At 47.8% G+C, this 13,624-nt stretch overlaps 1 protein-coding gene across 5 annotated transcripts; it reads right to left on the bottom strand.

Annotated features, from left to right (window-relative positions):
- Positions 1–1,995: 1,995 nt before the first annotated feature.
- On the bottom strand, positions 1,996–13,051 carry Atxn1l (ataxin 1 like). 5 transcript variants are annotated; one of them, XM_021256743.2, is made up of 4 exons: positions 12,921–13,051; positions 10,945–11,006; positions 7,263–9,440; positions 1,996–6,671 (listed from the first exon to the last, which is right to left on the bottom strand). In XM_021256743.2, exons 3-4 carry the CDS (start codon positions 9,285–9,287, stop codon positions 6,450–6,452), a joined length of 2,247 nt encoding a protein of 748 aa, XP_021112402.1. In that variant the 5' UTR covers positions 9,288–9,440; positions 10,945–11,006; positions 12,921–13,051; the 3' UTR covers positions 1,996–6,449. The 5 variants fall into 5 exon arrangements, with proteins under 5 accessions (XP_021112402.1, XP_021112401.1, XP_021112400.1 ...); XM_021256742.2 differs by having other exon boundaries at positions 7,263–9,407; XM_021256741.2 differs by having other exon boundaries at positions 7,263–9,404.
- Between the last annotated feature and the right edge of the window lie 573 nt (positions 13,052–13,624).

Raw genomic sequence — 13,624 nt, 5'->3', positions numbered from 1 at the left:
GAATAACTAGGACAGTGAAGAAAGAACTGACCCTGACTTTGAGAATTCATTCTCACAACCATAATTGATACCTACAGTTCCATGGGCTGTGTAAACTTAGCTTACCTTTTCCACACTTAGTAGTAGTAAAGCCTTTCCTCACAACTAGTGTTTTCTAAACACTTATGTATGCTTGAAACTAGGTGCAAGCTTTTCCAAGCAAAAAACACTGTCAGGCACTTAAAATTCTATCCCAGAGAGCAGCAAGCTATATCCAGGAATATGGCTCCAATATTCCATATACCACTGAACTCACGTTTTGAAGAAGAGCTAATTGATCTTTTTTTTTTTTAATTCCTCAGAGCCAAGGTAGAATCATAAAAGCCATTGAGAAAAACTCAGAATTAAGGGAATAAGAGCTCAAGTCAACAGTGGCAAAGGCTAGACCAGAATGACTACTCTGGCAGTTTGCATGGCTGTCAAGCAATGGAGAACACAAGTGCTGAGGCCATTTCTAAAGCTTCTGTGATGGTACAGAATGAGTACAGAACTTTCCTTAGCCTGCATCAAAGGTTGTGTACAGTTTAAATAATTATAGGCCTTGAGGTCCAGAAGGAAATGCCCTAAATTGTAGCCAGAAAATTAACTATGCCAGGAATGTGGACCTCTTCCAATACCGTAACTAGGAAACTTGGCCTCCTCTCTGACCTCCATAGGCCCAAGGCTAATAGTGTCATATGATGCCCACCAAAGTAGGGTGAGTTCCTACCAGGTAGGCTAAAATGTTTTGAAAATTACATTTACAAGTAAGTACTTGATTGATCCAAATGGCTTTCTCTCAGAGCTCAGTATCAAAGTCCTATTTGGGATGTTTCAAAATGTTGAGCACTTTACATGGATTATCTAATTTAGTTTCCACAACACTAAGTAAATACAAATTCACAAATTAGATGCCTGGGTTCAAAACTGCTCTGCTGGGCTGGGGCTGAAACCCAGTGGTAGAATACTTGCCTATGATAGCAAACACAAGACCCTTGGTTTAATTCCCAGCACCAAAAAACAAAACAAAAACCTGTCCTGCCATTTACTAGCTGTGTAATATTGGACAAGTTATTTAACCTGTATGTCTTGCTTTCCCAATCCACAAATGGAAATATTAGCAAAAAATGATTAACATATTCACGCCAGGCCTGTAAATTATATGTCTTGCTACTGACTGGCTCTGATTATCAGGTGGTAGCCACCCAGTGGGACAGTCATGGAACACACACGTATGTTCATGCATACATACATACATATACATATATATCCTGTGACAGTTTATGGGACATAAGTGTTTATGTGTCTACAGTACCATGTTTTTTAGTATTTTCACTACTTAACTGGTGGCAAGCTTCCTACATTAGGAGTAGTAACTGTGATTGGGGCTGACTTAAGCAGTTTCAGCAATATCACCGAGTAAAGAAAAGAACTGGAGGGGGCGGGGTGGGGATGTAGCTCTGCGGCACCACACCTGTCTGGCAAGAGTTGGATCCTCAGTACTGGGAGAAAGAAAAAAAAAAAAAAATTGGGGGAAGAGGCCAGCAGCCAGGACACCTACAGGTCCTTGTGGTTGACTCTCCTGGTATCTAAGCATACAGGTTAAACTTTCCATCAACAACAGACCATTCCTTAGCTCCCACCGTCTGCCCTGAGCTCACTACATGAAGGGCACCATTTGGATTCCATTTCAAGAGCTCCCACAAAGCACTTTTACCCCCCTACCCTTGACCCAATGGCCACCACCTGAGGCTGGGATAGGAAGGAGGCGCAAACACCAAAAGGAAAAGCTAGTAGTTTATATAGATAGATATATAGATATATAGATATTGATATATATTGTGTTTACATAGTCCACAAGTTAAATGCAGGTATCCATAAGAAGAGCATTAACAATAAAAATACAATCTGTGTGTAGCCAAGTACAGAGACTTAAAATGGTAAAACAGCAAAAAGGATCTCACAAAAGTACAAATATACAGTACAAATTGATTTATTTAAAACAGTTACAAAAAAGCACAACAAAATAGAGATTATCCTTAGAATTATTAATGCTTTGTTAAAGATCAGGTAGGATTAGAGGGTAAGAAATGGTATTGGGTGGGGGGAGCACCTGACTAGTTCTAAGGCTTTAGATACAATGCAGTTGATTACATATTAATTCAGCCATTACATACTGGGGGTAGTAGTTGGGGGATCAGTAATTTATCTACAGGGAACTCCTACACAGATCCAACCAGACCTCCCCAGTGCCGTCCTCCTCTAATCCTTAGGACCCTAAAGCCACCTGGGTGACAAAATTTCCATCCTCTCCACCCCATTCCCTATCCATATATTCTTCCCTCCACTAAGGTGCTGTGCAAGCTGAGAGCGGTTTGCTCTCTGCAGCTGGAACTTATACTGTTTGGGCTACAGGGATCCTGTGTGACTAGGAAGTCTGTAGGGGACAGTCTTATTTTAATACTTCAAATTAGCCATGAGTATAGTCTCTTCCCCAACACAATCCAGATTCTCATCAATCATGTATGAAGCAAGTATGAGGGATCAACCATGCCTTCAGCAAGACCAGCAGCTCACTAACCCTCAGAGTTCACCACTGCATGCAAACTCCTTATCGGGCGTGGGTGTAAAACCACTGTCATCAGCACTTTCTCACCCTCTCTCTCTGAAGAACCTAAGTCCCCATGACAGTCATAAAGACAGAGTAAATCCAAGTTTGACAACGGGTAAAGGCACATGGGTTGCTACCACACACACTACAGACAGGAACCCAATATGGGGCCACTTTCACTGCTGGGCATTTGCAGTGGAATGGCTTTGGGATCACAGACTTTGAGTTTGCAATCTACTAGGGGAAGATCTAGACTTAACAGGAGAATTAATAAACTTTTAGTGTGAAAAGTGCATTTATTACTACTATTCCTGCTGGGGAGGCTCAGCAGGGCAAACCACACCTCTCCTCCTTCTGCCCCAGGCACTGTGCATAGTCTGCAAGGAGAGAGTGCAGCCTACTCTAGCATCAAGGGCCAGTGTCATCCTAGGCCCAGACCAGGCTTCTGGTCCAACGATGGATCCTAGAGTTGAAAGAGCAACTGACAACTGCAAAGACACAGAGGTTTATTTTATTATTGCATAATGTGGGAGACCTTTCCTACCCTAGGGAATCTGGAGGGTAGGTGAAGGCTTCAAACCAAAGGGCTAATAGGTTTCTCTTTAACATCCAACCTAGCAGGGTTCATCTCTTCAACTGTAGTGTACACTTTTTTCCATCTGGAAAATACTGTAGCTTCAGTGTGATTTAATAAACTTAGCCTAAGGAAGTCAAGACATCCCCCTAAAACTTGGCCTCTGTTCTATTTACTTTGCTTGTAAGACCATGGCCTAATCTCCCATGGCCAATTCAGTTAATCCGGTTATCTTTACTCCAATGGACCTGGGTCCTTTCCCAGTCATCTCATGTCCACTTTCAGCTCCAGTGTGATCAGTCAACTCTACCATATGCCTGCTTTTTGCAGGTTTAAATCATATCGTCCTGTGCTTCCCCTAAATCGCCTAATGATGCCCACTGGAAAAAAATAACACTAAACCCTACTGGAGGGGTTACTTCAGCCAAACTTCAAACCCTCTCCCAACCTCAGAATCCACTGGAGCTACATGAATCTTGCTGGGATGTTGGCACAGGCCCTAATGTGGTTCCCCCTACTCATTTTTAAAATACAAGATACCTCAAAAGAAAGAAGTAATACAACAGAAGACACCCTCTCATAGAAACTGCTCATTTCTTTCTCAAGACAGGCAGATCTTTGGAGCCAGAGCTCCTGACACCACCACTGAAGCCATATCCCTTTGGATTCACCAGCCTACCAGCAGCATTTCATACCATCCCTACTCAATATGACTGTGCTATATAGTAACACTGGCAAAACAGATAAGAATAGACAAATGCCTGAATTTAATTTACATGGTCAAAGATATGGAAGGACAGGGAGCTACAGAGGGCAGCAGGCAGGATAGTGAGCAAAAGCAGCAGTGGCAAAGCAGCATAGAGGAAAGCCCATGATGTTGTGACCAACTGGGACCTAGAGTGTAGACGGGTCAGTCTAGATCTGCTGGGACTGCTCCTGTTGGGTACAACACTAAGCTCTGAACTCCCAGATCCCTTTTCCCAAGTATAATAATCTTCATAGGAATGGTGATCTAAGTCTTAGGATCTTTTGAAGAAGATCTGGCAGGTTTCTCTTCTTCCAAATTGGAATGGGCATTTCTGTACAATTCCAGAGTATAGCAGTCCTCTTTTTTATCCCTAAACTTTGGGAATGTTCTACCATTGACTAGAGACTGACCCTTTGTCAACTGCCCATTCCCAAAAGGTTGACAACCTCTCATTAAAATGCTCACTCTCCAAAAACTATTCTCATGTCTCTTGCAAACTTAGGTAACTCCTATAAGGAAATTTACTCTTACTTCTTCTGTCTGGAAAAAAAAAAAGTAAACCAGAGGAAAAGCCAAGGGCAATGACAATTCTGACCAAGATTTAGAGCACAGAGCTTCTTTTCCTGGAGACTATACTTTATGAAAGCAAGCTACCTCTGCAGCTCAACAAAATCAAGTATTAACATGCTACACATACATGACACAATATTTGGGGAGCTAGTGGAATTGCTCCACCAGCAAGAAACAGAAGAGGAACCATGGCAGAGAGGTCAGAGCCCAACTTGCCAAGGTCTCCCACAATTTCTTTTTCCAGGACTCAATGGGAGTTACCAGACTGGGAAGTCACAACTAGCCTGAGTGCAGGGTAATTTAACTACTTGGTCTGTATCTGGTTAGCTACAGGTTTGCTCCTATAAGAAGCTTAGTTGGGGTCATGGTGGATATTTCAAGTGTCTGCTGTGTCACTATATTCCGCTAATGAGCCCTCCTAAGAAGAAGGATGCTTGTGAGAAACGCATGCATATGACAATCCCTAGGAATAGGTTGCTCCAGAAACAGCCAGAGATGAGGCCTTCTCCCAAGAACTTCATCTGAGGGGATTCCTCAAGACTCAACCCCACAGGACCCCACTGTAGGAAACAAGCCAGAGAAAGCAGCAGAGAGAATGGGGGTAGAAAAAGGAAAGGACATGATCTCAAATGTAGTACAAGGTTGGTATTTGGTTCTGACATAAACCAGAGACTGAAGAACTTGTGGTCAGGTCAGGAGCCTTTGGATGGACTCCACAGAGCTCACTGACCAGGTAACTGCTCTCAAGGAATGAAAACAGTGGAGTGTAGGGCTTGTAGAAAAACAAGCCAGCTTCAGGGGAACAACCTTTAGCACCTGAACACTAAGAATGACTCCATTCTCAGAACTTCCCCTCCCCCCAGGAGGTAGGTAAGATTATTTATCCCCATTTGGCAGCTGGGGAGGAAGTGAAAGAGAGGTCGTAAGACTTGCCTACAGTCTTTGACAGAGCAGAACTCAGACCTCAGAGATTTGGGACTCCTGATGACAGGCCAGGCTTTGACCATTCCATTTATAAAAGGAAATGCCAGGATGATACCTGGGAGAAATCTAACCAGAGAGTTGGGTGGACAATACCCTGAGTTGCCTTCAAGAGTCTAAAGACCCCCTCGGTAAAATCAAACAAGATCACTCACCCACCTGATAGCTGGTGGGGGAGCCTAAATCCCAATACCCAGTAGAATCCCACAGTCCAAACTGATACTAAAAGTTGTGTGTGTGTGGGGGGAAATGTGGGTTTAAGACAAAGGGTAGCACATGCAACTAAGATTGAAAATACTCTGTGCACAGGAAAATACCATCATGAAATGAAATATACTTTAGGTATTAAAATGTTACTAAGACTATCCTAGATCCTTAGAGCTGGCAGTGGGAGGGGATGGCTTAGAGAGAACTGAATGCTAGGAGAGGCAGTGAAATAACACAAGAGGGAGACATGTGAAAATACCAGAATGGGAATTGCCTAGCCAGGTGCATCTGCCCTGGTCCAGAAAATGGTTCCCTTTTTGTTTCTGCCCCAAGATATGTGGCAGTAAAAGAGGAGGGGCCGTGACTTAGAGTTCTTAAAAACAGACTTCAGCTGATGGGGAAACCAGGGACCCCTACATAACGGAAACTAGAGGTCTTGGTCAGAGTGGACAAAGCCACTTTTGCAGAAGAGGAAAGGCAGTGCAGCTACACAAGGCCCAGCTCAAGACACCATGCAGAGGCTAGAGTGGCAGAAGGGTGGGGGCAGTGCAGGCACTTAGGCACAACGTAGACAGACAACAGAGGGGTGTAGGTGCCTGGGGAAAAGGTCCACTGACTCTTACCAAAGTCACCATTACCAACTAGAGACTCGACAAAAATCTCAAAGCAGGCCCAGTATACCAAGTAGGAGGAGCTCTGTTAGGTCAGCTACCTTTCCAGAAGCCCTACCAAGAGCCCAGTCACCTGGCTGTGAGGTCTTTCTCCAAAGTCCCCTGACTGGGTCCCTGGCAAGGCAGAACTCCACTCTGAACTCTCGAAGGGCTTCTCTCTCTCCTGGCCTCCAAGCTGCTAGAAGCCTCAGAGGAGGAATGGTGAGGAGAGATGGGAAAGGGCTGAAGCAGAGGATCAAGCAGAGTTCTGCGATGAGGGTGCTCCTCTCCCACACACCCAGCCATAGATATCTGTAACAAAAATCACCCTTTAAAGTGCACATCTCTCACAAGAAGGGTTCTGGGTGGGAACCCTCTTATTTCTAACCATGGGGCCTCCTGCCCTCCCACCACAAAAAAGGAAAAAAAAAACCCAACACTTCAGACAGTTTTACTGCTACTATAAACTGTGGATCATCATTTTTGGCTCCTTCTTTGCTCCCTCTCTCTGCCACCTGCTCCCAAAGCCTGTACTTTCCCTTGCAGGAGCTAGGGATAGGGAGGAAAGAGCAGGGAGGCCCTGATTTTGGAATGTTTCTTTTCCTATGTGCGTGCCCTCCCTTTCGTGCCCCAGGCCTCCTGCACCCTATTACAGCAACCCCTGGGGCTGTGCTGAAAGGATGCCAAGGGATAATGAGCAACAGATCCTACCTTAGGAGGCTGCCTTCATGCCTCCCCTTTCCCCCCTAAATCTCACTACCAAGAGAGCCATTCCCTGCTCGGCATGTGCAAATCCTCTGCCTGCTCACGGTGAGGCTCACCTCTGGGGTAAAAGCCCCAGTCCTGGTCTGGGAAAGAGGTTCATTTTCCCGCATTTGAACGCCCTTCAATGGACAGCTTTACCTCTTGTGGAATGAAAGAGGGACGGAGCAGTCCAGCCCGTGCCTCCTCCCCTTGCACGCTGTATCTTTGGAAGTTTGGGGCTGGCCAGCAGGCCTGAGCACCAGGCTCAGGCTGGGAGGGCTCTACCACATGGGAGCCCTCTCCTGTGGGCTGGCTCTTCCCCTCACTGTCACACAGGTCTCTGGGTCCCAAGACTGTTCTCTCAGGCCTTTCTCGGGAGGGACCCAACTGGCCTGGGGGAGCACAGCTGGCCTGAGAAACCGAGTTACTGTTCAAGCTCTGTAAACTGATAGAGATGCAGACATCTCCCACCTGTAGTCGATGGCAGGACAGAGAGAAGAGTTGTGCAGTCCGCCCAGGGCTGCAGGACGACCAACCCTGGCCATATACAAAGAAGGGGTGCTCGGGGGGCACCTCAATGCTCACTTTGCTCTGCTGCTCACCAACCACAAAATGCAGCATGACAAATCCAGGCCATTGGCTCTCCTGAATGTCCACAACCGTACTTGAGTCAATCTTCAGCCCCCCGCTCACTTCGGCACTGCGCACAAAATCCTGGGTCTGGAGGTCCTCTACCCGCTTCAGCTCCCCTGTAGCCAGCTGGATGATGGCGCCTTTCATGAAATGGGAGGGCAAGTGGGAAGAGGTAATAGGGGGTGGCGTTGGCTCCTTGTCTGGGAAGGCTCTGGCCTGCATGTCCAGACTTGATGCCACCAGGATCTCAGAGCCCACAGGCAGCAGGCCTGGGTCAGTTCCAGTGGGCACCAGGTTGCCATTGGCAACAACCATCGCTTTGGGTAAAAGTCTATGTTTTACTGGTTCCTGATGGGATTGAGGGTAGAACCCACGGGCCTGATTCTTCTCTGCCACCTCTGCAGGGTTCCTGGCTGACCCTCGTCCCTCACCCTGATGGTCAGGAGTATGATGGGACAGGTTGAGGGGGCTGGATTCATCTTTCCTCTGAGCTGCCACCACACGATAGTCCTGAGAAGCTAAAGCGCCAACTACCCGCTGGACCTCAAGGTCGGTGTCTGGAGTCCCTCGATGTGCTGGTGCCGTCACCTCTACCCGTGAAGTCTGAGAACCTGAAAACAATTGTCCATCCACCACACATTCTACCACTGGCACCAGTCCTTGGCTTTCACCCTTGCTGCTCAGGGAGTCAAGGGCTTCACTTTCCCGTCTTACTAAATTTCGCTCTCGTTGTCTCTGTCCTCCATTGGCAGCAGCTGCTTCCAGAGCAGACTGGCCCTCCTGAGGGGTAAGAACTGGGCTGGCACCTGTTGGAGGGTTTTCATGCAAGGTATACCCACCAGGTAGCCTAGACATCTGATAATAAATGGGCAACCGGCCTGGAGCGAGGTCCAGTGGCTGAGTACTTGAGTGATGTGGCAACTGCCCAGGCGGGGAGGCGGCAGTGGGGGTTTTGTTAAATGAATGGGCTGGGGATGAAGGCTGGGGGGGAGGAGTGGCTTCTTCTGCCAGGAGTGAAGCATATGGCACAAAGTGTGGAAGGTGAGAAGTGGCAAGATTGGCAGAAGGAGAAAGGAGGGGACTTGGTAGGAAATTAGGTGGCACAGCATAAGGAAGGCTATAAGGAGACCCGATAAACTGCAGTGAGGTGGATGGGAGCTGAGCATAGTGGATTGGGGGATAGTGGATTCCTGGATGTTGAATCAGTGAAGACGCTACATTAAACGTGGGGGGCAAGGGGCTCATGTTCACCACAGATGGGAGGCCAGTGGGTGAGAAGGTGGCAGGTGGCACAGCCACCTTATACAGCATGCCATACTGGTCTACCGTCAGACCAGTGATAGCTTCAGATCCATCACCCCCCAGGCTGACTCTGGCTCCAGCCTGGCTCTGCCCAGCCACCACAACCCCTCGGGACCATTCAGAGGCATCACTGGAGGGTGTGTGGTTTGTGGAACAGCTGGTAGTCCGCCCCATATCCTCGCTGGTCACGGGGAGGTCTCGTTTCTTTGGTGGAAGACATTCCTGACTCCTCTCATGAACAGGTTTCATATTGTTTTGTGGTGTTCCTGAAGCCTGGAAGGGGCTGGCTTGCTCCTTGGGACATCAGAAGGGGCTTCTCTGTGGCTTCCCTGCACCCCTCTCTGCTGTTGGCTGGGGTGCCCACATCTGCTAGGGAACAAATCAGAGGCAAAGAAAAGTAACCTATGGAAACACAATGGAAAAAGAGAGAGGGGAGAGGAGAGGGGAGGAGAGGGGGAGAGAGGGGGAGGGGAGAAAGGGGGAGAGGGGAGGGGGAGAGGGAGCGAGGGAGGGGGGAGAGGGAGAGAGGGAGGGGAGGAGAGGGGGAGAGGAGGGAGAGAGGGGAGAGAGGGGAGAGAGGGGAAGAAGGGGAGAGGGGGAGGGGAGGGGGAGAGGGAGAGAGGGAGGGGAGGAGAGGGGGAGAGAAGGGAGAGAGGGAAGGGAAGAGAGGGGAGAGGGGGGAGAGGAGGGAGAGAGGGGAGAGAGGGGGAGGGGGGAGAGGGGGGAGGGAGAGGGGAGAGGGGAGAGGGAGAGGGGAGAGGGAGAGGGGAGAGGGGAGAGGGGAGAGAGAGAGAGAGAGCGAGCGAGAGCGCTGTGCCCAAGGAGGAAGCTGTGACAAATGTGACTGGTGGCAAAATGAAGTATGAGAGAAGGGCAGACAGGGAGACTATGTCCCTGCTCACCAGCCTAGGACAAGAGAAACCATCAGGAAAACCACGAAGCATAGAGCTCGAAGGATGAGCATTCAATGATACATAAATAACTTGAGGGCTCCACAACCTCAGAGACCAAAAGCTTCAGGATTAAATATGCCTTTCATAAGGGCCTTGACTCCTCAGCCTTTGCTTCTAAGGGGGGTTTGAACACATGATCTTTGCCGAAGGCTTTTTCCTAAATTTCTTCTTTTGCTACCAAAGAGTAATGTTCCATCTTCTTTCCCTGAATGTATGACCTCATCCTTGTTTCCTTTCCCCAGCCTAACTCAGGTTATGATCTCACCTACTCCTATCTCTCCCACCCCAAGACTGGCTAAACTCCTGCACTCCTTTGCCTCTTATCACTAGTACCTCAGTAAATCCTGAGACTCACTTTTCTTTTCTTTTTTTTAAAATTTGGTCTCTAAACATAGTTTCAAATATGGTACCTTTTTTGCCCCAAGAAATTGCAATACAACTTGGGCCCTTTGGGAAGAATGATTAGCTCGCTCTACAGTTTGTTTCTCCTCCCCAAACAGCAATGAAATTCTTCTGGTCTCACATAAAATGCCTGTTTCCTAGTCTGGCAAGACTTCTTTTCTTCTCATTAATCAACTTCAATTTACCTTCTTCATTCCCTTTTTCTTCCTTTTGCCAATGGTCCTTTTCCACTGCAAGTCTGCTCTAAACACCACTTCACAAAATTCTTCTTCCATTCTTCCAAATCTCTACCTTAGATCTATATGATTCATAAGAGAGTTCTGTCTCTCCTTTCTCTTACTGTCATCTTTCATAACTGCTTTTGTCCACTGTCAAAAATTATCTTCTTGGTCTGAATATCTCAATGCATATGAACTTTGCCACCTATTTTTTCCAATTAGACTCTAGTTCTTTGGATCCAAAAAGAGCTTTCTATATCTGCATTCTATTCAGTTTTTCCAGTGTTGCATCCCAGATGTTTTTCTGCAACAATGAATCCAACCTATTATTACCTGAACTTCTGGTGGTGCTTCCAAGCAGCTGTGGTAAGCGTCCTCCCGGCTGTTTTGGGAGTCTAGAAGAAAAAAATAGGGATAGAGTAAGCAGAAGACTGACCTCTGACCTTCCCCAGGGTCATTCTGAAAAGTAATTATAAAGCCACTAAGAAAACATTAAAAATCCACAATAAGCTCCATCCTCTTCTCCAGAGGCAACAGCACATTAATCAGAGTGCCTAGGCAGTTATAGAGAAAAAGCCATTGCTTAAGCTCTAATTTATAGGAAGACATCCCTGAAAAAATTCTTCCATGCATCAGATTTCATCGTTTTTCCTCAACATCATATTTTTCATTCTCTACCCTACTTTGTATTAAAAGGTAAAATTTCCTGAAGGTAAAAATTTATGTCCAACTTGAATGTTTGGTAAGCACAGAAATAAACATGACTTAACAGTGTTCCCATATGAACAATAGGAAGCAGGGAATTTCACCGTTATTCAGAGCCTATGATTACACAGATATGGAGGCATTTTAATAAAAGAAGGTGGCACTAGAGGAAAAAGAACAATTATTTATGTTTCTGGGGGAGAACAAGAGGTCAAGGGGGAGTCACTCAAGGGGAAACCTTAACAGTCTTTCAGGGTAATAAAAAAAAAAAAGAGCGAGCTCTCGTGTGTGTGTGTGTGTGTGTGTGTGTGTGTGTGTGTGTGTATAAAAATTTCTGACAACTTTACAACAACTCAATTGGGAGTGACAGAAACTAAAAACGTCACTTTGGTCCCACACAGCGAAAATGGGGAAACAAAAATACCACTATAGGATCAATATCTGGATCCACACTTCCCAGAAACGTTCAAGCACTAAAGGGAGCTTTAACCTGTGAACACAGAGAAAACCGTACTAACAAGTACTAGAAACCACTGACTGTCCTGTCCAAGTCCCATACAACACTGCAAGCCTGCATCCAAAAGGAAGGCCACATTTATCTTAGGCTTGGCATGACGCTGGGATACACAAAAGGTGGAAAAATAGGAAAACAAGAGGAAGTAACAAATTTCTAACCCCACAAATTACACAGTAGGCACAAGTCGTGCATCCCTTCTTTGCTAAGTTTCAACGATTAAATAGTAGCTAGCTTTCTCCTTCATTCCCAACAAAGGGATCACATCTTCACTCCCAGAATGATTCTTGCTTCCTGCAACTAAAACACTGGAGAAAACTTGCCTGTGGGTCACTGAGAGGTTAGCAAACACAAGCTAATAAAAGGATTAACAGAGGCAAGAGGTCTGCAGGAAGGACAACAGAAAGCCAAGTCTGTGTGCCAGGTTGCCACAAGGCAAAACATATCTCTGAATCTGAAACCTCAGTCTCTTGAGGGGCTTGCTGAGAATTTCTCAAGGGGAAGGCACCGCTTGTGAGCTCAACTGGGCTAACGCGCAGCGGGGACCATTCCCCAAAGCTGCCAACACTACCCAACAGGAAGGTCCCAATCAAGCTTGGGTCGGAGTCAAGAGGAGAGGGTGAACCCTCTGGGAGACCTAATTCGCGGAGGGTAAGAAGTGCGCCCCACAGAGATTATGGCTTTCCGTAATCCCGAAATCCTTGATCCAAAGAGGGTTGGGCCCAAAATGAGAAATTCAGTGTCCAGAGACTGAGGGTCGGCCTTCAAGCCCCCAGACGGGGGCGAGGTCCCGCAGGCGATGCTTGTTTGGCGGCCCCTTCCCGCTCCGAGAACTCGGACACTCAGGCCCGAGGAGACACAGGCGGGCGGGGGCAGCGGGGCACCGGGTCTGAAGCCGCCTTCCGGGCGAGAGACAGACGGGCGTACGGGGATCTAGGCGCGGCCTCTTTCGCTCCCTCTGTCCGCGGCTTTCGGGCCCCGGCCCGGTGGGGCAACGGGCTCTTGGGTCCACTTCCCCCGAAGCTCCGAACCCAAGCCTATTTGTCCTCGTTAGGCCGGCCTAGTGGCCATCACTCCCAACAACACTCACCGGCCCATCTCACAGCGCTCCCTGGGCTCCTCCCGGTCGTCCTGGAGCCACAGCAACCGCCATCCCCGGCCCTGGAGCCGCCCCACACCCAGCACCCCCCCCTCCAGGCCGGGCGCCCGGAGATGGCGTCAACCACATCCCGCCCCTGGCGCTGAGAGATTGCGTCACAGGCCCTGCCGGAAAGCCAAGCCAAGAACTACTTTGCGTCCAGCGCCCCCTTTGGTAGGAAAATGAACTCCTCTCCCTGAGAACAGGTCAAGTGAATAGAGTGAATTTAAATTGGCCCCTCCATCTTTCCACTCCAGTAAATTTTAGGGGGTTCCAAACAGCGTCGTGTTGTGTCGTCATCAGCGATCCCGCCTTGCCTGGACTTCCGGTCCTTACATGTGAAGCCGGCTAAAGGAACCTCCGGGAATCCGGAGTTGACCCAAGCCCAGGAGAGTAAGGAGATTCTTCCTGGGTTCAGAGTTGCGATAGTAGCTCTATAAAAGTTGATAAATAGGCCAAGAATTGTGGCACAAACCTTTAATCTCAGTACTTGGGAGGCTGAGGCAGGAGGCTCTGAGTTCAAAAGCAGCCTGGGCTATATAGCCAGTTGGGGGCCAGCCTGAGCTACAGAGTGAGACTTTGTCTTAAAAGCAAACAGAGCAGCCCGGGGATTTAGCTCAGTGGTTTCGCCGCCTGCTGCTCAAGCGCAAGGACCG

Source organism: Heterocephalus glaber, unplaced genomic scaffold (genome assembly GCF_053883595.1).
Source record: "Heterocephalus glaber isolate CG9 unplaced genomic scaffold, H.glaber_assembly_v1.0 deba00000071, whole genome shotgun sequence".
Classification (NCBI taxonomy): Eukaryota; Metazoa; Chordata; class Mammalia; order Rodentia; family Bathyergidae; genus Heterocephalus; species Heterocephalus glaber.
The sequence above is the reverse complement of the archived record's forward strand: the minus strand, read 5'-3'. Positions and strand labels throughout refer to the sequence as shown.

Coding starts and splice junctions, on each gene's coding strand:
- Atxn1l (XM_021256743.2), bottom strand. CDS start 9,287: ATGAAACCTGTTCATGAGAGGAGTCAGGAATGTCTTCCACCAAAGAAA. Junction 6,672..7,262: donor CCTCTTTCATTCCACAAGAG/GTAAAGCTGTCC, acceptor TTTTTGTTACAG/ATATCTATGGCTGGGTGTGT.